The 25,333-nt window shown below is 43.8% G+C and overlaps 1 protein-coding gene across 3 annotated transcripts; it reads left to right on the top strand.

Moving 5' to 3' along the window:
• The first annotated feature begins 415 nt into the window (after nucleotides 1-415).
• Nucleotides 416-24,625, top strand: tbc1d10ab (TBC1 domain family, member 10Ab). Of its 3 annotated transcripts, none has more exons than XR_006024830.1 (10): nucleotides 416-1,529; nucleotides 6,176-6,278; nucleotides 7,962-8,069; nucleotides 8,465-8,571; nucleotides 8,906-9,020; nucleotides 10,019-10,084; nucleotides 11,540-11,729; nucleotides 14,987-15,141; nucleotides 15,597-16,791; nucleotides 24,615-24,625. XR_006024830.1 is itself a non-coding variant. In XM_042069549.1 (10 exons), the coding sequence occupies exons 2-10, from the start codon at nucleotides 1,342-1,344 to the stop codon at nucleotides 16,050-16,052; spliced, it is 1,488 nt and encodes a 495-aa protein (XP_041925483.1). In that variant the 5' UTR covers nucleotides 416-737; nucleotides 1,319-1,341; the 3' UTR covers nucleotides 16,053-19,309. The 3 variants fall into 3 exon arrangements, 2 of the variants coding, with proteins under 2 accessions (XP_041925483.1, XP_041925484.1); XM_042069549.1 differs by lacking the exon at nucleotides 24,615-24,625 and having other exon boundaries at nucleotides 416-737; nucleotides 1,319-1,529; nucleotides 15,597-19,309; XM_042069550.1 differs by lacking the exon at nucleotides 24,615-24,625 and having other exon boundaries at nucleotides 417-1,529; nucleotides 6,179-6,278; nucleotides 15,597-19,309.
• The last annotated feature ends 708 nt before the right edge of the window (nucleotides 24,626-25,333 follow it).

Here is a 25,333-nt window from a genome sequence, read left to right as displayed (position 1 = left end):
ATTGTTCTCAATCCAAAGTTTTTGCACTTGCAAGAGAATCAAATAATCCTGTTCTTTTCATCTATGCATATGATATGGGTTCATACTATTATTTAGTTTTATACTGTTATTTGTTTGTCTTTATGGATTCAACATATCCCTGCCAATGTAAGTAACTGCAACTGCACTGAATGAAATCCCTAGATGAAGAGGTATCACGATGGAAGTTTTGAAATATGAGTAGGCCTAACGTTTTGATACAAAATACAAAGAGTGGTGAAAACTTTTGTGTCGACTTTTAACAATTGATAAAATATAGCGTGAAGTTTGTGTCAAATTTGTATCAAAGCGTGTTGGTGAACAGTACATTTTGGTTAGTAGAAATCGTTGTGTCGTGAACGTAGCCTACGCCGTGGTAATGGAGATGCGCAGCTGCAAAATACAGATGCATCGTCAATAAGCTCAACTTGATTGTAAACAGTGCGTGACTTGCTACGCCTCTGCATGGAGTAACGTTAATGTGACTTGCGAGGAGACACTGATATTATACGCAGTTTAATCGACTTATGATTAGATGGATTGCTAACATAATCGTAACACAGCCTACATTGAATTGCAATATAGTAAACGGACACAACGACGATTCGATTACATGATGTAGTTAGCTACGATGGCTAGCAAGTAAGATTTGCCTTTTAAAGGTAACGTTAGCTAGCTCCGTCACTAGAACTACCTTGCCGAGCTACACAAACTTGCAGGTAACTTGTTTAAATGGCTAACGAGATGATGGTACCGTGTTTTAACCGGATGATTATCTGTCTACATTAGTAATACGATATATTTATATAGCTTGTAAGTTTTCATTGAATTCGATGTCTTTGAATCAGGTATGACACCAGCTATGCTAGCCAGTACTGTTAGCCAGATCTGGCTAGCTAGCTAGCTGTCTGTCATATGTGGATGACAGCCATGGAAAAGTGGTCTCGTTTTGTGCATTCTAGATAACAGGTGTAACTTAACTCATTAGCCCATTTTTAGATATTTCTTTTCCGGAAATAATTGTGTATAAAAGCTCTTTTAGCTGAGCTGTTGTCAGCTAAGTAAGATACAATCTTAATAGCTAAGACTAGTTAATGCGCCTTACAATGAAGTTTGCAGTTTCACTGGCACTAAAACAAATAGCTTCGTAAATGGTCGTTTTTGCACAATGGTCATTTTGCCGTATATGTCGGAAATTATCAGGTTATTTGAGGATCTGTTTGTGTTTTGAGGGAGTTCCATATTACAGGAGTTGGCTACGATCGGTGCCTTTATAGAATATTATTACGCCCTCCTAAAGGTAGTCACCGATACGTTTTGAAAATGGCCAGAATTCAACAAGGGAACGGATTGCTGTCGAGTGAGTCAAAAAGTTTTCGAGGCACCACAGAGAGCGTGGACAAGCTTGATGACAACTCCTCGGAATCTGCTGTCAACGGCCTTGACAACACTGAAGTACAGACCGACAAATATGGATTCATTGAGGGTGCCCAACAGTATTCTTCAAATTCGTAAGTAGCCTATTCCTATTGCTTGCTTATACTGATTTTAGTTCACCTTTCAGTCGCCTAATTTACCCACCTTAATCTGCACCTAATGATTGCTGGCATGATCTTCACAGTAGTACAAGCCTATGGTAAAAGTAGATCTATCGGAGAAAACAGGACCAGCCTAACGCAGGAATTCACTCTGCTCTTTTGTTTTTGACAACGTTGGGCCACCAGACAATGTCATTGACAGTATGTTATTTTAATTCTATTGGTACGGATTTAAACTGCTGTCATAGCACCAATATAAACCCACACTGGATTTTCCATGAGGTTCCCCATAGTCTCTGGACACTCCATTAGAATGCAATTACCTGGTGGTTAACTTAGATCTGCTGATAAATGTCTTCAACCTTATCTCTCAACTCAATTTATGCAAAGCAGCATGTAACGGTGTATTGTCTTTTACTTCCTGAGCTAAAGCCTCTGTCTCCTTCCTCTTGAGCTGTATCTCTTAGAGAAATAGAGATTGCCATGTTATCATAGAAGTGTACTTTGAAGCCCATCTTTTTATTAAATGGAGCTGGAACAGGGTGATTGTAGGCCTGTGGAGAGAGAGACTAGGACCAACTAGGCTTTTGTATATACACTAATTTCCAAGAGATTTTGATTTTAGTAGTAGTAGTAGTAGTAAGCATGGGTTGTGCTTGATCTGATCTGAGGCTCAGGATGTGAAGTGTTGAAACCAGGCTTTTAATCTTTCAAAATAGCACAAGTGATTGGCATGGATGTAATGGCATTGGCTAGGATAGGCAAACCTGTTGTGCTGGCCTATATATGGCCACCCACCTGGCCTCATACCTGCCAACTGTCCTGTAAGTCTGGCTTGGTCTCCACCCCGGTCTACAGTGTCTGCCCTCTCAGAGTCCTTTGCCACCTTCATCAACAAAGCCTTCACAACATTCCTAGAAGACTGCCACTGCTTCACCTACGTCATTCTTGGTAGTTTCCACGATACTCTTTCCATTCAACATGACATTCACAGAAAATCCTCCAAGGTTGTGTGACATAGATCTATTTATAACCAGAGGTGTGTGTTTTTCTGTAGTTCCCCTATAACCTCTCAATTTTTTGAACCCACTCCTGTTCGCACAGCATTTCCTTTGGCCAAAATTACAATGAATGCACATAAATGGAAACCCAGGCATTGGCAACCCATGTGGTCTCTTTGCTAATAACTGGCATTTCTGTTTAACATTCCATGGTCGATATCCTCGGCGAGAAAACACTGGCGGAGCATGCGCGCAGAAGGGTTCCAAAACGCTGCATAGCTGGCATCGGAAACACTCCGAAATGCTCTGCGTCTCTTTTTGTGACGGCCTCATTGGCAGTCTGCTGACAGTATGGTGTGAGGTCTCGCCCACAGCTTGAGCTGTCAGACTGCTCTTTGGACACTTGTTTTGCTCAGTCTTACAAGCTCATCAGGGGCTGGGAGTCTGAAGGTGGAATGTTGGCAGTTCCTCAGCACCGCTGAGCTGTTTGAACGCAACTCTAAGAACTTCACCTCCCACTGCAGTCATGTTTGTGAAGTGGATATTTTTAAACAAAACGAAGCCGTATCTTAAGATCATTTTGACAAGAGCTATGGCACCGATGGGCATTTATAGCATGCGCTTGTCAACAAGCTAAGGGTTCACTGATAACAGTTTCTCAAGATGAACTGTAGAGAGTGTAGGCCTATTATTAAATCATCTAATGTGTATTAAGGAGTGTAAGCGTCAGGGTTGGAGTCCTATTGTTTCATCTTGTTTCAGGAGATGGAAATGAGAGGAGGAAACTCCAACCCATGGAGAGCAGCCTGCTTTTGTTTGGCTTTCTCTCTCTCTCTCTCTCTCTCTCTCTCTCTCTCTCTCTCTCTCTCTCAAAATTGGCATGGCAGGTCTGCATACAGTTGTATTGTTAAATCAATCAAACGGAAACACATTGACTGATAAATGAAATCTAGTGCCCAAAAAGCAACCCGATTGGTTCTCTCTCTCTCTCCATTTTTTTTTTTTTTCCTTCTTTGCAATGTTTGCATGTTTTTTTTTCTTCTGCAAAGCTTTTTGTTGGCTCTGCCGCGACAACTGGAGATGTTTGAATATGAAACTGGCCAGGATTCACTGGGCTTTGATCCATGGATCCGTGTGCAGACACTCAAGTCAAGGAATCAGGAGAGACGGCAGAGCTTCTCCCCCCTTCTTAGGTCCAAACAAAATTCCTCAGCCAGTGAATCGAGTATTCACATCATGTTCTGTCAATAAGTGAAGGGGTCAGACATGGGGGCTGACACATGAACAATGGACAACAATGTCTTCCATCTAAAGGCGTCCATTCTAAGTCCTGTGGAAGCCTGTTGCTATCATAACTTTCGTGTTCATCATGTGGTTGACTGGTTTCATGTAGACATAGGGTTTCAGACTTTAGCCAGTCATATTTGTCTTTCCCTGCTGTTTCCTGCAGAGTGTGATGTCTGGAGCAAAAATTCTGTTTGATGTTCACTGGTGGGCTAGACTGTTGTCATGGTTCTGCCCGTGCTTCAGTTTGAGTTTTTGACGTGGCCAAGATGGCCAGAAATGGGAGGTCGTGGTGGGCAGAAGGAGGGGAAAGTTCTCCTCAGGCGACTGGAGCTTCCTGTTTTCCAGTGTCTTCGCCCAGCCTGGTGCCCTCGTGTTCTTTTCCCTTCAAGTGGATTTCCTATGAAAATAAAGTTTCTATAGCCGGTCCACGCCTTCATTTGTCCACCCTACCCCCCTTCATTTCATGACATCTTGCAATTCAACGATCCCTAGGAATCCACGTACATAGTACACAAATCTACTGCCCTTCTCCAGTGAACACAGGTTTTCACTAGTTCTAATTTCTCTGGACTACTACTACTACTACTACTACTACTCATCACCACCTGTAAGCTGATAGTCTGCAGTAATCCAGGTTTAGTAATCTTCACAGGCTCTGAAGGCGCTGCCATGATATGCTGATCCAGCACTAGCCATGGCTAGCGTCTCTGACCGGATTAACCAGTGTTCCAGTATGTTAGCACTACTGTAATAACACAGGCACATCCTCATTTACGAGACTTGGAACTGACTGTGTGGAATTTCACTGAGAGGCTGTATAAATCTGCTGGCTGCCTCCAGGTTCAGGGAGGGGGCGGGGGGGTGTTTCTCCAGATTGAGTGCAGGTGGTAATGCAAGTCAAGGCTGTGGGCCAGTGAGAGGCTTATCTGGACAGCTGGGCTGCAGTGTGTCAGTCAGTGCGGTGTACTGTAGTTGGCCAGTGTGCGCTCGCCAAGGAAAACCTCTTGTGGTCTTCCTCTGCCATGCTACTCGCATGCAAACAGACTTTTCTTCTGCCATATAAGTAGATGCACTGCACAACAGATGTGTGTGTGTGAGAGAGAGACAGCAGAATGGCTGTCGCTAAAGGCCCATTTACACCAAGAACGATAACGATAGCTATAAATAAATATCGTTCTCGTTAATATGAATGACGACGTTCACACATAACGATAACGACATGAAGAACGATATCGTTGGGGATCACTTTCAGAGCGATTTTCAGAACGATAAAAAGCTAAAAGCCAATCAGAACCCATTGAATTTTAACGGTCACATTCATTAACACAAGGAGAGACTTTGTTTATCGTTGTTTAGTGTGAACGCTTTTATCATTATGTTTAGTTATCGTTCTTGGTGTAAATAGGCCTTAACTCTATGGCTATGCTGGGTGTTATGTTCCTACGCATGATCTGTTTAAAGAATGGAAAGTTCTCTTACAGTGAAGTGAAGTTGCCCCTCCCCCCCCCCCCCCCCCCCCCCCCCCCACACACACACACACACACACACACACGCCCTGTGTCCCCCAGCTCATCTACGGCCCCTCACGGCACGAGGGTGTGTCTGTCAGCTGGATGTAATCAAGGCTGCCTCTGAGATCACTGTCCAGCTTGGAATGTTGCTCAGAAACGAGACGGCTCTCCCTTTCCAAAGGGCCGGAAAAGGGTCCTGCCAGAATCCCCCCATACATTTGGTCCAAAACACACCTCTCTCTCTCTCTCTTTCTTTCTGCCTGTTTCTCTTTCCCCTCCTCGTTGCATCCCGGTCTCCTCTCCACATGTTGTTTTAATGGACAACTGTCCAGTTTGGATTTGCCATAATACATCTTTTCAAGGGATTTTGGCCATGAAAGAGACCTCCTCCATCTCCCTCTCTCTCGCTCTCTCTCTTTCTCTTTCTCTCTCTCGTATTAGGGGTAGTTTTCCAATAGCTCCAGGAAGCAGCTTGTGGTGTTGTTTTTCCTTCAGACCCACTTCCTCTCAGAGCCCTTGGCTTTCCTCTACAGTCCTGAGCCAATCCTCGTACTATGGTTGCTAAGGAGCCCCTTCACTCATTCACTTCCTTTATTCACTCCTTTAGAATCCATTCCTATACTGTGTGTGTGTGTGTCTCCCCCATATAGCCTAACACTGCAGCGTTTACTGCTGTAGACACCAAAGTTGTTAGCAAATGCTAAAGCTGTAGCATTGTTAAGTGTCGCAGATGCGATGCTGTGCAGGGACCAAAGGGCTGCTGTGGGCTGACAGATGTGTTGTGTCTGCATGTGTGCTGATTGTGTCTGTGTCTGTCCAGCAGCGCCGAAGACGTTCCTCCAGAGATCCTCAGGCAGAGGGAGGCCAAGTGGCTGGACATGCTCAACAACTGGGACAAGTGGATGGCCAAGAGACACAAGAAAGTGAGCACCAACTCCACACACACACACTTAATTTACTGAGCTTGCCCTCTGAAAGGCATACTTTGGATCATTCTGGATGTAGTGAAAGCCCAGATCTTGTGGCAAATCCAGTCTAATATCATTCCCACCATATGAAACGGTTCTGGGCTATTCCCCTTTGCTTTACGCAGTCACCCGCCACCTGCCACATGTTGGCATGTCATGCTTGTAAGCTTGCACATAGCTCCGCTCATAAGATAAAGTCCGCTTGTAACCATGGTGCACAGGTCTGCTTATCACACTATAGATGTCAACTACGTGGTGTAACTGGACAACAACAGTCCTTGGTTGGAATGTGGATGTGCCAATATATAGTCCTGCTGGTAGCCAAGTGGTTGGGAAATTGGTGTGTAACGATGACAGTTGACTGACACACACACACACACACACACACACACACACACACACACACACACAGAAACAGTGAGTGGGCTGTTTGTGCTGTTATCCAAATTTCTCTGTATTGTATTGTGTTGTGGGTCTTGTATGGGTTGCAGCCACTCACATGGTTACAGCAACACATAGTTGCCATGGCCCACAGCAGCGTGGCTATGACTAGGTTTCCACAGATGATCACCCCTCATAGGGCAAACAAAGGCCACATTGTCAGTGTCGACATGGGCTGCTGTTTTAGCATGCACTAATGTCACATTGCAGGACTCGTCAGACTCCTAGAACATGTTGTCAGTTTTACTGTGACAATTTGTTTCAAATCTTTACTGTGATTATGTAATTTTTGAACAAGTTATCAAACTGGTGATTTGTGGCTATAGATAGATAGATAGATAGATAGATAGATAGATAGATAGATAGATAGATAGATAGATAGATAGATAGATAGATACTTACTTTATTGATCCCCAAGGGGAAATTCAAGAAAATGTATAATAAAACAAACAGGGCAATTCTTCCACACTGGTGGTAATTATCCCCATGTACATTGTGGATTAGATTAGGATGTTTAGAACATTTAAAAAAAAAAAAAACAGTGAAGTAGTCACACATTCTTCTTCAGTTTATTTAATCAGTCTGTTTCAAAATGTTCTTTTTTAACTTTGGACTGATATCTTGACAAACACTGTAAATGTCACAACCCAGGAAAGTTGTGGCAGGAAGGTCTGAAATACCATGAGGGGTACTTTCGAAAGCCTAGAGGCAAGACATTTTTGTATCAGCATGAGCTTTCTAAAGTCAGTACATAGATAACAGGGCTGTGTTCCCTTTTTTTTATGTCACTGTCTGTTGGACTAGCTGATTCCTATGCTAACAGGCCACTGGTTCCCTCATCACAGCCACTAGAACTTTATGAATGGGTCCAAAGTTCAATGCTACAAATATGTATATAGAATTGTGTTATGTGGTCCCTGTTAACTCTGCCTCATTGTGTTTTGCACCATGTTTGTTTTGTAATGTAGCTTTATTTATGTGTTTTTTAGTATTGAGGCTGAACCTACCTTGCTAAATGTATCTCTTTTTCTGTGTCCATCATTCCTTCTTATTCCTCTCTCTCTTTCTTTCTTCCACACTTTCTCACTCTTGTTTTCCTCCTCTTACTTCTGATCCTCTTTGTCCTCCACCGACTGCCTTCTTGTCTGTCTCCTTCTCCTTTCCTCTCTCTCTCTCTCTTTCCTCCCTCGTTCACAGGTGAAGGTGCGTTGTCAGAAGGGCATCCCTCCCTCTTTGCGGGGCCGTGCCTGGCTTTACCTGTCAGGGGGGAAAGTGAAGAAGGAGCAAAACCTGGGCAAGTTCCAGGTGAGAGATGTCCGCCTCACCACACACACACACACACTGAACATGCAGACTCACGCATATGCATGCAGCAGTTCTGTGTTTTCAAAATAGTCTCTGTTACTCAATACTCAAAGAAGCGCAGTCATTTGATATTGGTGCAACAATAATATCAAACCGATATATAGGCACCGAGACCTGTGTTTAAGTGACTTGTGCTCTCACCCCACACTGTGAAGATACAGACACATGATGTATACGTGCAATACTATATATACACATTATGTATGACAATGCAGTTATGTAGATGTAACAAGAATAGTGCATAGTTACATATAAAACCATACACGCACACACGCACACACACATACATAAAGAAAGTCTTTTGTTTTACTGACTCATGCATCCCTTTGTCCCAGGAGCTGGACAGTCAGCCAGGTGACCCACGCTGGCTGGATGTGATCGAGAAGGACCTGCACCGACAGTTCCCCTTCCACGAGATGTTTGTGGCGCGGGGAGGCCATGGGTGAGGCCTGCTGTCTGTCTCTCTGTCTGTGTGCTGACATAGCGCTTTAATGGGTTAGCTGTTAACCATATTTACTCTCAACAGGCCTGTAGGGGCCTCGTGGGTCAGCTGACGACAGCATGTCACTTATAACAGCAGGGTCATTCGGTCAAAATCCCCTGGAAACACAATAGCTTATGCATGTTCACTCTGATTTAAAGACAGGCCTGTATGTACCCTTAGCCTTAGGTATGCATTGCTTCCACAGGTAGTTAAACCTAAATGCCTAAAACGGACTATCATCCTCTAATGAGGTATTCATATTGTGTGTGTGTGTGTGTGTGTGTGTGTGTAGGCAGCAGGATCTATTCCGTGTGTTAAAAGCCTACACTCTCCACCGGCCGGAGGAGGGCTACTGCCAGGCCCAGGCTCCCATCGCTGCCGTTCTCCTCATGCACATGCCTGCTGAGGTGAGGCTGACTCTCCTACACACACCACTAGTCTACAGCCGCAGTTTCCTACACACACCACTAGTCTACAGCCTCCGTTTCCTACACACACCACTAGTCTACAGCCTCCGTTTCATACACACACCACTAGTCTACAGCCTCCGTTTCATACACACATCAGAGTTGCGTTCAAAATTGGCAAACAGTTTTCTTTGAACAGTTAAATTTGAACGATTTGTGTGTTAACATTCCATTGTAACGGTAGTTGCAATGTTGCTTTCATCAAGCTCACGTCCAGTTCCACAGTATGTTCGCGGAGAACTACCTCCTCAGACTGTTTGCGATTGTTCGCAAACGTTCGCCGAAAACTCAAGGCTAACGGAAAACTGTTTGCAAACGTTCGCAAGCGTTCGCGAATTCGTTCGCAAGCGTTCACAAACACACCTCAGTAGTCTATAGCCACCGTTTCATACACACACTAGTGGTCATACTCACTCACAAGTCTTGATGCACCATCATACATCATCATACATTGACCATTAACACAGATAAAATAACTTTTTTAGATGTAGATTTTATTCTATTTTATTGTATTTATTCTATTCATCTGTGGTACTTTTATCATGACATTTTGTGGTGTTACTGTGTGCACTGTTGAATCACCGGGACCTGAGCACTAGAATTTTTATATTGCTTATGAATGTTGGAATGGCAATGAAGGATCCTTGATCCAGATGCCCTGTGTAAGGTGCATTTGTCACTGACCAGGGCATATGAGTATGTAGGAAAGGGTAGCTCTCTTGATCTTGTAGTTGCCATTAAATATTATTCAGGAGTTAATCATCTGCCACACTCAAATGCTGACTGTGTGTAGTTAAGGATGTACCTCTCAAGACTGCTTGAACAGAACGTTCAGAATGTGTTTATACGGTTTGTGTGCGTCTCTGTACCTGCATGTGTGTGTGTGTGTGTGTGTGTGTGTGTGTGTGTGTGTGTGTGTGTGTGTTTTCCTCTCTCAGGATGCATTCTGGGGTTTGGTGCAGATCTGTGAGAAGTACCTCCCCGGATACTACAGTGCTGGACTGGTAAATGAAAACCTTTTCCTTTCACACTTGCTGTCAAACCCCCTCTCACACACACACATTATCAGGTCAAGACATTACACCCTCACACACACACACTCACACATTATCAGGCCAAGACATTACAACCGTGTTTACACCCTGATACTGAAAGCACCATCCCTCAGCTGGCATGCACATGGCACACACGTGCTTTGGCACAGACAGGATGTTGTTAGCGGCTCTTCGTGTGCCCGTGGGCGTCTGCCCTGCATGGCGGTCACATGCCGACAGGTCCAAGGGTCACCACAACCTTTAGGGCCGTAATGGAAAACTCAGGGCTCTTCATTTACCGAGCCCAGGTTGTAAAGAGACACACAAGCCATACAAAAAGAGTTTTGGGCTTCACTGAGGTTATTTTGAGCTTTTTGCCGCTGTTTGTTTTTACATCTAAAGGGAACAGAAGGGAACTTTGTTCCATTTGTAGAGTCTCGGTTAGGACCAGAATGTTGACATGCAAATAGAATTAGTCTTTTTCCTTTTGAAGGCCATGTAATAATATTTGATGGCACATTAACTCCATTGCATGCGTTTTAACTGACCGCTAATGGGAGAGTGAAGATAAGCTGTCCACACACACATGACATTCCACAGCAGCTCGTCCATCAAGGCCTGGTCACTCAGGCCAGACGAGCTTTCCACAGCTGTGCAGTGAGACTCGTGTTTATGTGGGAGAATTTACTGGCCAACACGCACGGTTTTGTCAGGGCTAATGTGTTTAAGAGGCACAACCAAAGTATTTGTTGTTTGTTGGCTGAGCTAGGAGCAATCTTTTGCCCTTGGGCTGCTTTTTTTGTGTGTTTGTGTGTGTGCGCGTGTGTGTGTGTGTGTGTGTGTGTGTGTGCGCGTGTGTGTGTGTGTGTGTGTGTGGGCGTGCATGTACACTGTAGGCCGTCTCACTGCTGACCTTTGTAAGCTAACAAGCTATTAGCAGCCAGTCATTGCGGAGCAGTTTGCGGTAGATAATGGAGGAATTAAATTACACTCATGAGTTCCTTCTCTCTCTCTCTTTCTCTTTCCCCTCTCACTCTTTCTTTTTATGTTTTTCCCTACTGTCTTCACTATGGCTCATTCTTAGTGTCAAACGCTTTGCAGTCTGTTGGGGTGCTGCTAGCACTGATGTGGATAGCAGGCACAGAGGACTCTAGTTTAATATCCCTCAGGCACTGTTCTAAGGCCCCCTTTCTGTCAGAGTGAATAGTGCGCCCCCTGCTGGATGGATATGCACATGAGCATGTGTATATTTAGTCTATAGACACCTTAGTGCACCCAGTTTAATATCCTCCCTTCCTTCCTGCTTGCTCTTGCTTGCTCTGATAAAGAAGAATAAGACAATATTAGCTGTTAATGGTCCTCTATAAATGAATAAAATGGAATGAATATTGCAAACTTGACCTGGACTTTGCTTGCCGTCTCCAGGAGGCCATCCAGCTGGACGGGGAGATCCTGTTTGCGCTGCTGAAGCGCGCCTCCCCCGTGGCGCACCGCCACCTGAAGAAGCACAAGATCGAGCCCATCCTCTACATGACCGAGTGGTTCATGTGCGCCTTCTCGCGCACACTGCCCTGGGCCTCGGTGCTACGCGTCTGGGACATGTTCTTCTGCGAGGGTAAGGAGAGCCTCCGAGTGACCCTCAGAGTGACCCTCACAGAAGGGCCTGGGTAAGATTGGGTAACACTGACTTGACTTGGGTAGACCGTCCGCAGAGACTCTACAGATGGCTTGCTGAAATTCAAGTTCAGTCTTTAAAACATTGAGGAGTTGCTGTGTGGGATGTTCTCCATTTTGGATGGAAAACCCATTTAAATACCAGCAGTGTAATGGCATTCCTGGCAAACTTTCAGTCCTCTCTCCATGTCGGTGTTACTGCCTTTAGAGCTTTTTACTTGGCAGCCCTGTATTATTGTATTACACCCCCACCAACACACACACACACACACACACACACACACACACACACACACACACACACACACACACACAAATTTAATCTTAACCATATATTATGTATTATATTATGTACTTTTTATAAAACAAATAAAATATGTAGTGGGATCTTAAGTTCCCTTCTGGTCCTTACTGGTCCTACAAGTCATTAGGTTGCAGAATTATATTTGAGAAATAAATCGGGGAACAGTAAAGATCACCACAAGTCTGGCTTCTGGTATGAATTTTATTGATGGTTCTTGTCCTTGTCAGCCATCTGCCGCTGTGTCTTCCCCTCCGAAACCTCCTCCTGGGGACGGAGCCTTTGTGCTTCTGTGTGGCACTCCAGAAACAGGCCTCCCGCTCGGCCTCCTCCTTCCTGTCTCCAGCCTCTGGCCTCTTTCTCTTCCTCATCATTCGTCCTTCTGAAGCTAAACAAATTGGGGGAGCATTTCATTAAAATTAGTCTAACTGCTAAACCATTATGATGTTTTAAATATGAGCTCACTTTTTACATAGCTCACTTATTGCTCAAGTCAGGTTTTGGTGGTGCAAGGCTACTCCTTAAATGGGTACACCCAATGTGAGCAGATGTATTCTACTCACCCAGAGTCGAGTCCACTTCATACAGGAGACTGTCGAGCATTAGCTTTTACATCATGTTCTCGCTCATTTCTCTCTGATACTTCCAACTCTTTGTCCAAGAATGTGTCCAGATCATCCAGGACATTTAGGACATCTTCAGGGATCTCCATGGGCATTGTGATTTCCTCTTTGTAAACTTCGTTGTCCAGTGCATTTTTGTCATGCTCGACCTGCTTCAGCTCATTTATTAGGAACCTTTGCAGTTCCATTTTGGTCTTCTTTTTGTTTTTCTTTTCAGTTTCATCCATGTCCTCATCAGTGTTAACTCCCAAAGCCTCAAGTTCATTCAGAGCAGCTAGGACATGTTCAGGGATCTCCATGGGCATTTTGAACCCGTCTTCGTAAACCCTGTTGTCCAGACCAATTTTGCCGTGCTCAACCCGCTTCAGCTCCTTTATTAGGAGCTTTTGTAATTTCTTTTTGGTCTTTTTGTTTTTCTTTTTAGTCTCATCCACGTCCTCATCAATGTTAACTCCCAAAGCCTCCAGTTCTCTTTTTAACTCCACCAGTCCGTATTTTCTGACGCGTCTCTTGATTGTTTTGCCTTCATCCTGCCTTGCTGCCAGGCAGCAGGCTAAGAACCAGCAGAACCACATTAAAAACAGATCGCCAGAAATCAGCTATCAAATTATCAAAAAAATCTAAAACCAGCCAACTTCTACACAAACTCAAGCAAAAGTGAACAAAAATTCCAGTTTACCCTATGCTCTGTTTTATGATGATGTTGCTTAGCCACCTTTATGACCCTAAACAGAATGGTTTAATACAAGACTATTGTTACCAGTTAAATGCATCATTCAATGGAATCTTTGGAATCATTGTCTCTCTTGACTCTTTTGATTATGTAGTTATCCTCATATCCATATTTATTCACTAGACCGGTTTATTTATTTACAGTAGCATCTTTCATACAAGTGCTTTATTATATAATAAAATAAAATAAAAGGATAATTAAAATGTAATAGGAGTATAAAAAATATAGGAGGATGATTCACTGCAAAGTCCCATAACCATAACCATTGCTATCGGAACCTTACTGGAACGGTTAGTTAGAAGTGATTAGGTTGCAGAATTATGTTTGTTTATGGATCAGTGCTAGGTGGAAATTAATACCCCCCCACCCCCCAAAAAAAAAAAAATAATAATAATAATAACATGATTGCCAACAATACTAACATACTTTGTAATGTACATACATTTACATACTTTATAATGTAAAGGGCTGTCCAATTTGTTTACAGTTACCGGTACATAAAACGGTCTAGGAGTCTAGTCATGAAATAGATGAGTCTTAAATATCTAAGTTATCTTCCTTTAACATCGATGTTGCGATGCTAAGTACATCTGAATGCCTCAGTACATGGCACCTGTATAACACAATGATGTTGAAAATCCATGAATATTTGAACAGTTTGGTTCCGGAACGATATATCCTCCATTTTAATGATTTTTTATAAATCTTTTTTAATTAATTTATCTTTACTCAGTCCAAACAACACAACAGCAGTTTCATTAATATTATCTGAAATACACAAATAAATAACATGACTTTAGTAATATTTTCAAAAATGGAGATATAGCGTTTTGGAACTGAACTCTTTATCTCATGTAAACAACTTAACTTAAAGCAGCACTAAAGAAGATAAACAAATTAAATATGATTCTTTTGCAACAAAATATGAACATAACAGAATTCCTGTAGCATAGCAGCTCTTTTATCTATTACTGAACATCAAGAAAGTAAATTAGGATATCATTATGAGTTCTTTGAACATGAGTTACTTTAAAACTAGCCTTTTTTGGGTGACCATAAGGTTATATTGGGATGTCAGTAACAGGGGGATCAGCATATTTGATTATGGAATGCCTTGTCAGGTAGAAAGTCTGTTGCTGTCAGACATTGTCTACTTAGTCAACTCACCCAGTGTACCGATGTATTTCATACTCCGTTAAAAAAAATATATTTAGTATTTTCAAAATACAAAATACAGTATTTTATTTTGATACATGGCATGGCTGCTGTATTTTGAGTCATATTCAAATTTGCAACTCGTTTAAATGTCACTCAGCAACTGTAGGATGATATCAGAAAAACTGTGCAGTGGTCTCTTAATTTTTTCAAGAGCGGTATATGTTGCGCTGATATTTGGCTGCACACATGTAGACCAAGATGAGCTAAAAAAGTGTACTCAAAATATCTCTTCTGGGTTGGCAGGTCTGAAATCACATACAGTAAAAGGAATGTCAAGAGAGCCCATGTGCATGTTCTCACCACTCACCTCTTGTCTCTCCCAGGGGTGAAGATCATCTTCCGGGTGGGGCTGGTGCTGTTGAGATGCATGCTGGGATCTCAGGAGAAGCTGAAGGCCTACCAGGGCCAGTACGAGACCATGGAGCTGCTCAGGCACATCGAGCCGCGCTACATGCACGAGACTTTCCTGGTCAACGAGGTAGGAGCCAATCCCAGACCTGTACCAACATGGGAGAGCCAATCAGATCCTTTGTTATATCCCACACAGTTAATCTGAAAAACGTCCCTTACTCATGCTGATGTAACTGAGCACATGTCTTAGTCAGTCATTATTGTGTTTTGTTGAGCTAGGCTAGGGACTCATCAGGTCAAATGAATTGAAATGAACTGGTCCTCTATGACCTAATAGCAGACCAGTTGTACTTAATGTTGGTCAGCATCAGCAGTACTATAGACATTTTCTTATTGAAAAATTGGCTTGAAATTTCTTCACTTCACTACAAAGGTGGACACCATATATTGTGTATGTATAGTAATATTTAAGGATGATGATCAGTTACTTCACCAGCAACAGAACTGTAGGATATATAACATAACGGCATCTCATCTGATGGTCTATCTCTTCTCGTGTGGTGTGTGTGTGTGTGTGTGCAGGTGATTGAGCTGCAGGTGTCAGAGCGGGACGTGGAGAAGGAGCACCTGTCCCAGTTGCGGCGCTGGAAGGAGACGCACGGCGAGCTGCACGCCAAGTCCCCTCCCAGGATGCACGGCGCCCGCGCCATCATGAGCGCCGAGCCGCCCAGCCGCCAGGACCTCCGCCAGAACCCCACCATCATCGTGGAGTCGCCGGTGGCGGTCGAGAACGACGGGGGACGGCCAGCATCCGCCGAGGACAAGAAGACGAAGAAGGTGAAGAAGAAGACGAAGGGCAAGGGCGAGAAGGAGGAAGAGGCGGAGGACGAGGAGAGGGGACAGACGGCAGCGGTCGCGGAGTTGCCACCGGTGGAGGTGACCAACCCGTACCCCGCGCTCGCCGAGCCCGAAGACTCACCGAGCACGCTGGGGTCACAGCAGAGTCTAAGCAGCGGCGAGCACGACACCTACCTGTAGGGTCGGGGTCGGGGTGGGGTGGCGTGGTGGGGAGAGGACATTTGACCCTGCTGCTGACCAGCCACAGACTGCCATCGCCACGCTGTTGTATCGGCCATCCAGCGTGACCGATATGGGCGTATCCATGGAAAACCCCCATCCACGATTTAACACTCAGGATCTTTAACTGGAAGGGAGGACGTTTTGGCAACCAAGGGAGCATCGATCTACTGCCAAAGTTTCAGGAGTGAAAGGCATCAAATGAGTGGGAGAGACGTGGTGGGGCTTTGTGTCTTTTTGCACAGATGAGAGGGGTGTGGATGTCAGTGACATGGCATGGGGAGAAGGTGGGGTGATTTTTAATCAAAGACACTTTTGTTTGGGTGGCATTTATATTTGTGGAGAGGGGCCTAACAGGTACACACAGACATATACACACACACTCTCACTCACAGCCATAGGGTAGATGCTGCAGAGCCGATGAGAACCTAGATCTGGTATCCTCCTCCAAGGCCTGCAGCTAATGCATAGCCACGGATACAGACCCCATAATGCACTACAGGGCCAGGAGAGTGGGCAGCTGACCTGGCTCATTGGTTTAGCTCTGTGCTAAAGCAGCCTTTGCCATATCTTCCTCTTCTCAGTAAAGCTGTATGCCCTGAAGAGATGACCTCTTGTCAAACTTGCCCATTTGTTTTCGTAGTTTCTCTAACACCAGTGTCTCAGATAGTACACAGTGGTGCTGCTAGTTATCACACATGTCATATCAGATGGCTTATAATATATAGATCCATACTGCCCCAGCACACCAGATAAAGGGTGGTGATCAAAGCAAAGTGGTCCATGGTGAGGTTATACAACAGTTGTTAAGGCTCTAGGCTCACTTTCTCAGATAGCAGAAAAATAAAGTTGGTCTCTAACTTTGTTATTTCATACATGACTCGTAAGTTATCAGGAGTTGATGAAGGACCAACAGGAGTCTCAGGCATTAGGGAGGTTGTACGTCATGTGTTACCATTTTCAATCTGGTAACAGTTTTTCGATTCCAGTACATGACAAAAATGTGTTGATGTGGTGGAAGTTGTCTTCCTGGGTAAATTTGCATCACTATTTAATGCCACAGAGTTTCCGCTTTTTGCCTACTTAATGCCGACCAAGTGGCTCAGAAAGGGAAATGAAACAGCTAGTACTCCGTGTGAAACTTTCATCTCTTCATCGACTCCTGTTTGACATCAGACATCATGCAAATGTATAAGTGCTAACCTGTGAGCCAAGTCGGCTAGTGTTTCCCAGTCTGAATGGACACCATCACCAGATAGTCCTGTTCTGCATCAATGCAGGTTCTTGTTTTCCAGACTCTTAACTAGACCACCGTATTCCACTCTGGTTGTAGTGTCTCTGTTTGGCCACAGGGTGGCCCTGGTGGACCTCTTTTAGTATCTGGAGGTTGTGATTTGGGATAATCCTGGTGGCAAAAAGCGAACTGGATTTAGCTGCAATGGAAGTTTATTTCTCATTTGATCACTATAGGCAAGCTGGCCATTTTGATGCAGAACACAAAAGAGCTGTCTTATCCAGGTTCACCTGAGGCACTGATCACCATATGCACATCTTTAAATATTGTAGTACATTTCATCCCCACTGCTTACAGGTATAGCTACCTGTGTATTGGTGCTTAGTGACTTTTACTGTCAGCTTTTAAGACACACACACACACACACAAAGACCCTTTATGCTGAGACAACAAACCCAATGCTGCTTCATAGAATGCATTGATCATGATCATTTCTTGACTTACATGCTAGGACACTTTGGTGGCTCTTCCCATGGTTTAGCAGGAGAGCAAGGGTAGAGTGGGAGAATGAGTGGGTGAATGCCAGATTCACAGACCTTTCCCATTCTTAGCCAATCACATACACGCTCTGAACCCAACCAGGCAGCTGTGCCTCAACAGTCCTTCACAGCTCGACGTCAATCAGCAGTATGAAATCTTAGTATGGAGTATGAGTAGCCTACTAAGTATCAAATCTTAGTATGGAGTATGAGTAGCCTACTAAGTATCAAATCTTAGTATGGAGTATGAGTAGCTTACGAAGTATGAAATCTAAGTATGGAGTATGAGCCTACTAAGTATGAATCCAGACATATCTCTGCAAGCAGTACAATCAGACCACTAGCGTGTACACTCAAGCTCTGCATCTGACCACCACTCGGACATGTTTCACACTTCGTCTTCATGATGGACTTTCAGAGATAGATGAGAGAGTTAGCACTACTCTGCCTGTCTTTGGTAATGTTACTGAGAAATATTTCGCACGTTTATTAATGTACAGATCTGTGACTATTTTGAAGGGATGTTGTATACAGCACCTTTGGGAACAACAATGAAAAAAGGAGTCTATTTTTTTTCCTTGTGTATAAAGTTGTACATTGCTTAGCCAATTATATAGATTTTAATAGGGGAGAAAAGCACTTTGTCCTCAGCCAAATCCCTCATTTACTTAATATCTGGTTTGGTTTGGTTAGATTTGGTTAGGTCAGGAGTTTTTGCATGGGATGATCCTTCATCATATTTAATTAGTTCTGTATGTTAAACTTGTTTTATGCGTTCCCTATACAAACACTTTTCCAATGAATCGTACCCTTTGCCACGGTAACCTGTACCAGTCATCCATGGGATGTTGGTCATCTTCCCTCTGGTGCTAACGCTTGTTAGCTGCCGTTCTGTTCCTACGTGATTGTCTGATTTCCACTGCAGATGCAAAGCACTACGGGATTGGAGAGGTCATCAGACCGCATAGGAACTATAACCGTGCAGACAAGCCTCATGGTTGTATCTTGTCAAATGATCGGACCGTTTCTGTATTCCTGTCCTAAATCGATGTAAGACCAGAATTTTTTGATGATTAATATATGTATGAGAGAGGCCTAAAGCATTTATTTGAGTTCATTTTGGGAGTGCCGATTTATCAGTTGTATGAAGAGATTTTATTGAAAGAGAGATGTTGTGCCAAAGCACTTTAAGACCGTTGAAGGAAATTCATCGTCTCTTTTTTTTTAGTTGAACATTGAAACAAACAAGTGTCGACCTGATTGTGAAATGGTAATGAAACTAATGGACCAATCTATGCACATTTATTTCTGTACCTTGTGGACCAGAAGATGTTGGCACATGTCCTCTTTATGTTCACTCTTCCAATAGAATGAAGTGTTGTGTCTTTGGAAGGCTGGATTCCTGTCACCTCTCCCTCAAAATAAAATTTGATACTATGTCACAAGCATGGCTTTATTGTCGTATTTACACCTAGTGCCGCCTATTTCATCTGATAGAACCTTCAAGAAATCCATGGATGTGGTGGTGATGATGATGGTCTGATGATTCATGGATGATGAAGAAGAAGAAAGGGGAGGATGAAGAGAGAGAAAGAGCTTCTTCTGTCCTGGTGAACCAAGGCATCCTCTCTCCCTCCCCACCCCCCCCCCCCCCCCCCTGCGTGCGCTCTCCCTGGACACCTGTTCGTCCAGCTCTTTCAGTCGGTCTCTGGTGTTTAGCATCTCAATGGGGCCTGGCAAGCCTCCCCACGTCTCCGTCAGCTTCAAGTCAAGTCAGTTTGATTTGTATAGCTTTCCCAGCTCTAGTCCCCGTAGCCCCAATCTACCCCTCTCCTCTCAACCCCCGATAGTTGTCAAATACAAGTATGTCTAATGCCTTATCTGTGTGCCTCTTAACGGAAAATACTTTTCTAATACTTCCTGATTGGCAATGTTGTGCAGTGTTCATATATTTTAATTGGCAACAGAACAGCTGAAGCCTTTGAAATACGAAGCTCATATAGTGGATGTCGCTTCCAGTGGCTCAAGTGTGCACAAGGAACCCACCGGCCCTGGAGTAATCTGTCTGTTATGCTAACTACATGCGTGCTGACTGCCTTTCTGTGTCATTCAACAACACCTGACCAGACTGTTGCAGTGGTCTCCTGATGGTAGCCTACACCAATCCCATTTCCTCCCTGAGCCTATGCATAGTTAAAACTCTCGTTATCATCAGAAAATTACCAATTTGATGATGAGTTGAAGAAATTTGATTGTCTTTGCAATCCTGCAGCAGTGCCCTGACCCTGACATGCTTCCCTGCAGCTAACTGAGCTCCTTGCGCTCCTCCCATCTCCCCCTCTGAGGAACAGGTGTCCCAGCACTGAGGTCACCCCCTCCGCCACACACTCCCACCGCGCAGCTCTGCAGGATGGCAGAACAGAACACAGAGAGGTGGGTCAGATCACCGTGGTAATGCACCTCTGCACCTCCAGTAATGTTATACGCATGGTATGGGGCACTCTTTCTTTTTTAAAGAGGGGGAAGCACATCTGTGAGCAGAGCTTCCATATCAAAGTGGGAAGTCTGGTGAGCTTTGCATGCTAGAGGCAACATAATACGTCGAAATTTGGTTGGTTTTGTGTCTTTTTCTGTCACACACACACACGATATGGGGGCAGTATCTTTTTTAAAGAGGAAGTGGGAAGTCTGATGTTAAAACTTGGTTGGTTTTGTGGTCACAATTTGTGTTATGTCTCTTTCTCACAACTGAGTCACTTTCACTCACTCACTCACTCACTCATTTACTCACTCACTCTCTCACACACACACACACACACACACACATAGTTGGACACTATCTCGCACTCACCCTCTATCTCTGGAGCCAGTAAGAACACCCGTCTTCCATCTCACTGATATGAGGTCTTAAAGAGCCCCCCCCCCCCAAAACACACACACACACCCTCCCTGTCTGTCCTTGCCTCCGTGTGTGTGTCGGCCCGTGCAGTCCCAGGCCCTTTAACTGTGAGAAATGTGCATTCCGTCACAGGCCCCCTTTTTTCACTGGATCCTGTTTCCAGCATCGAACGCACAAAGGCCAAGCGTTCCCAGAAAACACCGGGGGCGAAATGGCATCACGTCCTTGGTAATAGGAGCCTGGAGAAAATCCTCAACAGGTGACTTCCACTTGGGCCCCCTTTCTCTGGCCGGGCCAGACATACCGCAATGGGGCACTGCACAGGGCCCGCCGCACAACAGCCTGGTCTCAGCTCAACGCTGTTTAGTTTCAGTGTATGTCTGGCTGTTATTCAACTCAAAGGTTTTAAGTCTTTACCAGTCACCCTTCAGTCATTGGTTTACTGGTCAGCCAGGGATTTAGTTAGTGTTAAATGTTGTGCTGTGATATCACATTTTGAGTTTAACTCAATCAATAACTACTCAGTCTAACTGTAACTGTTATCACCTTGCTCTTTTAAATCGGGGTTGTTTATGCTTGAAAGAGAACCACTCTGAAGGCACTGATAAGCTCACAGAGACATATGCATGGGCTGTCTGCAAGATTATTTTGCACCATAAGAGGATTTTGGGGCCCCTCCAAACCTCTTTGTTGACGTGCAACACCAGGAGCCCTTCTTCTCCACCGTAGGTCTTAACCCCCTACCCACACTGATCCATTCTGCACTGGCCAGGAGGCCACAGGAATGTCAACATGTCGAAGGAAAAAGGTGCCTGAAGTTGCACTGAAATGACTGGATTAGCACTTTTGCAAGGAAGTTTTATCTTCATCGAAATGTTTTTAGTTACATTCTTCATTAGCATTTCAGTTGATAAACATCTCAAAAACTGACTTAAATATGCCAATTTTTGTAGAAAAAAAATAGAGCTCGACCTTTGCTACTGTATAGAAATAAGACTTTCCTTCCTTAGCTTAGTTAATGGGAAGAGATGAGATGAGGTCCTGTACATGAACAGGCCTTTTGATGGAGACTGGTTGGCTGAGTTGATTCTTTGTGCACGTAGCCTTTGAACATAGCCTACTGTTTAACCCAAGTGTGTTTGATGAGGGTAATGCCCCTGTAGCCTGAAGGTCTAGAGCCATATAATCGTGTGTCCAGCATGGATAACAAATTCAAGAGCTCCTTTGTTGACCCTGCTCACTCAAGAGGGAAGAGGAAGGGACAGTTGAGGCCATTATTCTCATTAGATGAAATAATTCCCATCAGATAAACACCGTCCATCTGCATATCCCTGTTTTGACTGAAGGCTCAAGTTGATTGTGTGTGTGTGTGTGTGTGTGTGTGTGTGCACACCCGTGTGTGCATTTGTGCAGCTGCGTGTATGTCTGGGTGTGTACGTGTTTTGACTGAAGACCCAAGTTGATTGTGTCTGTGTGTGTGTGCGCATGTCTGTCTGTCTCTGCATGCATGCGTGCGTATCTGTATCTGTGTGTGTATGTGTCTGTTAGAAAGAAAGAGTGTGCATGAGAGAATGTGTGTGTGTGTGTTTGTTTGTTTGTTGGTGTTTGTCCATCACTGACATGGAAAACTCCAGTAGCTGGCACACATGTGTATGTGTCGGACAGGAAGCTGCTTGATACAGGCAGGGGTCAAAAGGTCAAACAGATGCTTTTAGTGGGACTGCTGCACAGGAAGAGTCTCGACACAGGATGACTTTGTGAGAGGGGACATTTCGGCTGCGCTTCCCTGCATGCCTTTACTATTTAAAACATTTTATTTGCCTTCAGAGGTCCATTGTCATCTAAGCTGTTTAGAGAATGGAATCCAGCACAAAAAAATGAAATATTTCAAGCAATTTTAAAATCCTAAACCAAAGAGGTTCTCTGGAACTAGAGGGGGGAGATGAGAAGGGACATTTGAGCAATTCATTGTAAATTGACATAAAAACATCTTTGTTAATGATCTCATATAATCTAATGGCTTAACTGTGTGTTCTCTCCCTCGGTTTTCTGTCTTCCTGTGTTAAATTAGCGCAGTATTCACAAGCCAGCCACACATGAGCAATCCCAAACAACAACAGAAATAAATACATGAATCACGGCATGGGCCAGTATATCTAATCTACCATAAACACTCCAAACATGGATAGGTTGTAATTAGCCTTTTAAAGAGATTAAACTCTTCTAATCCCTCCTAGCCATCTTAAAATCTCACCATGTGTGTCATATAGCCTGTTTTCTTTTGGCTGTGCAGAATATTAAAAAAGGCCTTTTATGGTAAGAGATGGATAACGAGATTAAGTGATTTATATGGGTATTGTTCCTGTTGTTGTTATTGCATTTGGGTATGTTTACTGGCATGGCTGTTTTCTGAGTACTCAGAGCTACATGCCCATCCGACTGTCTTCAGTGTGTGTGTGTGTGTGTGTGTGTGTGTGTGTGTGTCACATACAGCCAGGTCACCGAGGAGACTTGTTTAGTTTTTATCTGAGGAGGGTGTTTTTCCTTCAATCTCGATGCGATCTGCAGTCACTTCCTGGCATTGTGAGTGCAGGTCCCTGCTGTCTCCTCTCTTCCTGTCGTAGATGAGCACTCGCTCTCCACTCCTCTCCTCTCCTTAGCCGGCCACGAGGATATCTGGAGCTCTGGAGCAGGACACACAAACACATTCATCCCCCTCTCTCTCACCCTCATATACACACACACACAAACATACAATAAACATTAATATACAGACACACAATAAATATAAATATACACACACATACACAGACATAAACATACAATAAACATTAATATACAGACACATGTACTTACACATAATAAATACACACACAAACAAAATTGTATATTTAGATGTATTCTGGACAGTGTAATATTAGCACATTATATTGAGATCATATGCCCACTCTTTGTATTGACAGTAATGTGTATTTACATTCTTTTGCTGTGTATGGCAGTCCTGTACTATGGGTGCACACAAAACCTTCATCATGAGAAATATTGATAGACTGTTCAGTGTTCAGACTGTTTTCTGTGGATGCTTCAGTCTGCTGCTGTGGAAACGCATTCTTGGGAAGTCCGGCCTGGGCTGAGGAAGAGATCAAAGCGGGAGCAGCCGGTGATAGGAGACTCCGATGGAAATAGAGTTTCTCTCTATATATTTCTGTACACGTTATGGGGTGTCTCAAAGAGATTTATTCTTCAAAGAATAAATTTCCTCTTGAAAGAATACTTGCAAAGAAAACCTAAATGTACATTTTGTCCTAAGATCCTTACAATGCACAGAAAGTCCTCCATTGCCAAAGTCATATTGTGTAACTTCAAAAGCCTAAACAATGGCAGACTGTGTGATGTCATGCCAGTGGGTGTGTGTCAGTGTGCATCTGCATTGGCGGTGTCTGGGAATATGTGAGTCACACACACACACACAGTGACAGCTTTTAAAAATGAGAAAGCACTGAGACCAGCTTAAATATGGACTGATTGCTTAACCATACCAGCAACGGAACCTTGAAGCCACGGGGCACAATAGCTCATTGTGTTTCGACTGTAGTATTCATGGGTGATACATTTGCGCTGTGTGTGTGTATGTGCGTGTGCGTGCGTGCGTGCGTGCGTGTAATTTGTCTAAGACCTTGTGTTAGAAAGCGTGAATTTCAGGGTCATACGACACCACTCCACTTAAAAAGCACAGACTTCAGTAAAATGCCATAATTCTCCACTCGGCCATCTCCTGTTTCGGCTGCGCTCTTAAGCGAAGGCTATCTCTTCCATTACTGTTGGCACGCTGCCACCCTCGCCACCTGCAGTGTCCCAAACTCTGCCCCAGCACTGTGCCCTCCTCGTGGGCTGTGCCATGCTCATGTTCTGTGCGTTTGGAAGTGTGCAACTCTTTTCTGCATGCAAGTCTCTGAGGCGTCGTTTTCCTGTTTGTTATTTACGTCTCCTACACTTCTTACTCTGTAAGTTAGTGGGGCTATATGAGAGCTAAAGAGGGAAACATTTGGCCACAGAGCAGATGCAATGGAGTGATGTTCTGCCTCATTAGACACATTTCTTTTAAACTCATCGCCATTCTATTTATTATCAAATTGCTCATTTCTGAAATGGTGTCAAGGAATGTTCTTACAATAGAAATGCATGACTATAAACAGATGGTTGTAATAAATCAAACAGTCAGATCTGGAAGAGAATGGCACAGTCTTAATTAATTGCACAAATCCAAAAGGCTCACTAGTTAACTAGTGAACACATTTTAGCTTCACTAGTTAAAAAGTGAGAGCCAGAAATGTCTACTAGTTAACTAGTAAAAGCCAAAATGCCTACCAGTCAGCTAGTTGAAGGCTTTTGGGTCTCACTAGTTAACTAGTGACAGCCAAAAATGTGCACATGTTTACTAGTTAAGGCAAAACACCTCACTAGTTAACTAGTTGCAATAGGTCAATGTCACTAGTTAACTAGTGAACCATAAATGGCTTACTAGCTAGTTAGGTGATGGCAGTAGGCTCACTAGTTAACTAGTTGATGC

This window comes from Alosa sapidissima, chromosome 18 (assembly GCF_018492685.1).
Source record: "Alosa sapidissima isolate fAloSap1 chromosome 18, fAloSap1.pri, whole genome shotgun sequence".
NCBI classification, from domain to species: domain Eukaryota; kingdom Metazoa; phylum Chordata; class Actinopteri; order Clupeiformes; family Clupeidae; genus Alosa; species Alosa sapidissima.
This window is presented reverse-complemented; position numbering and strand designations above follow the sequence as displayed.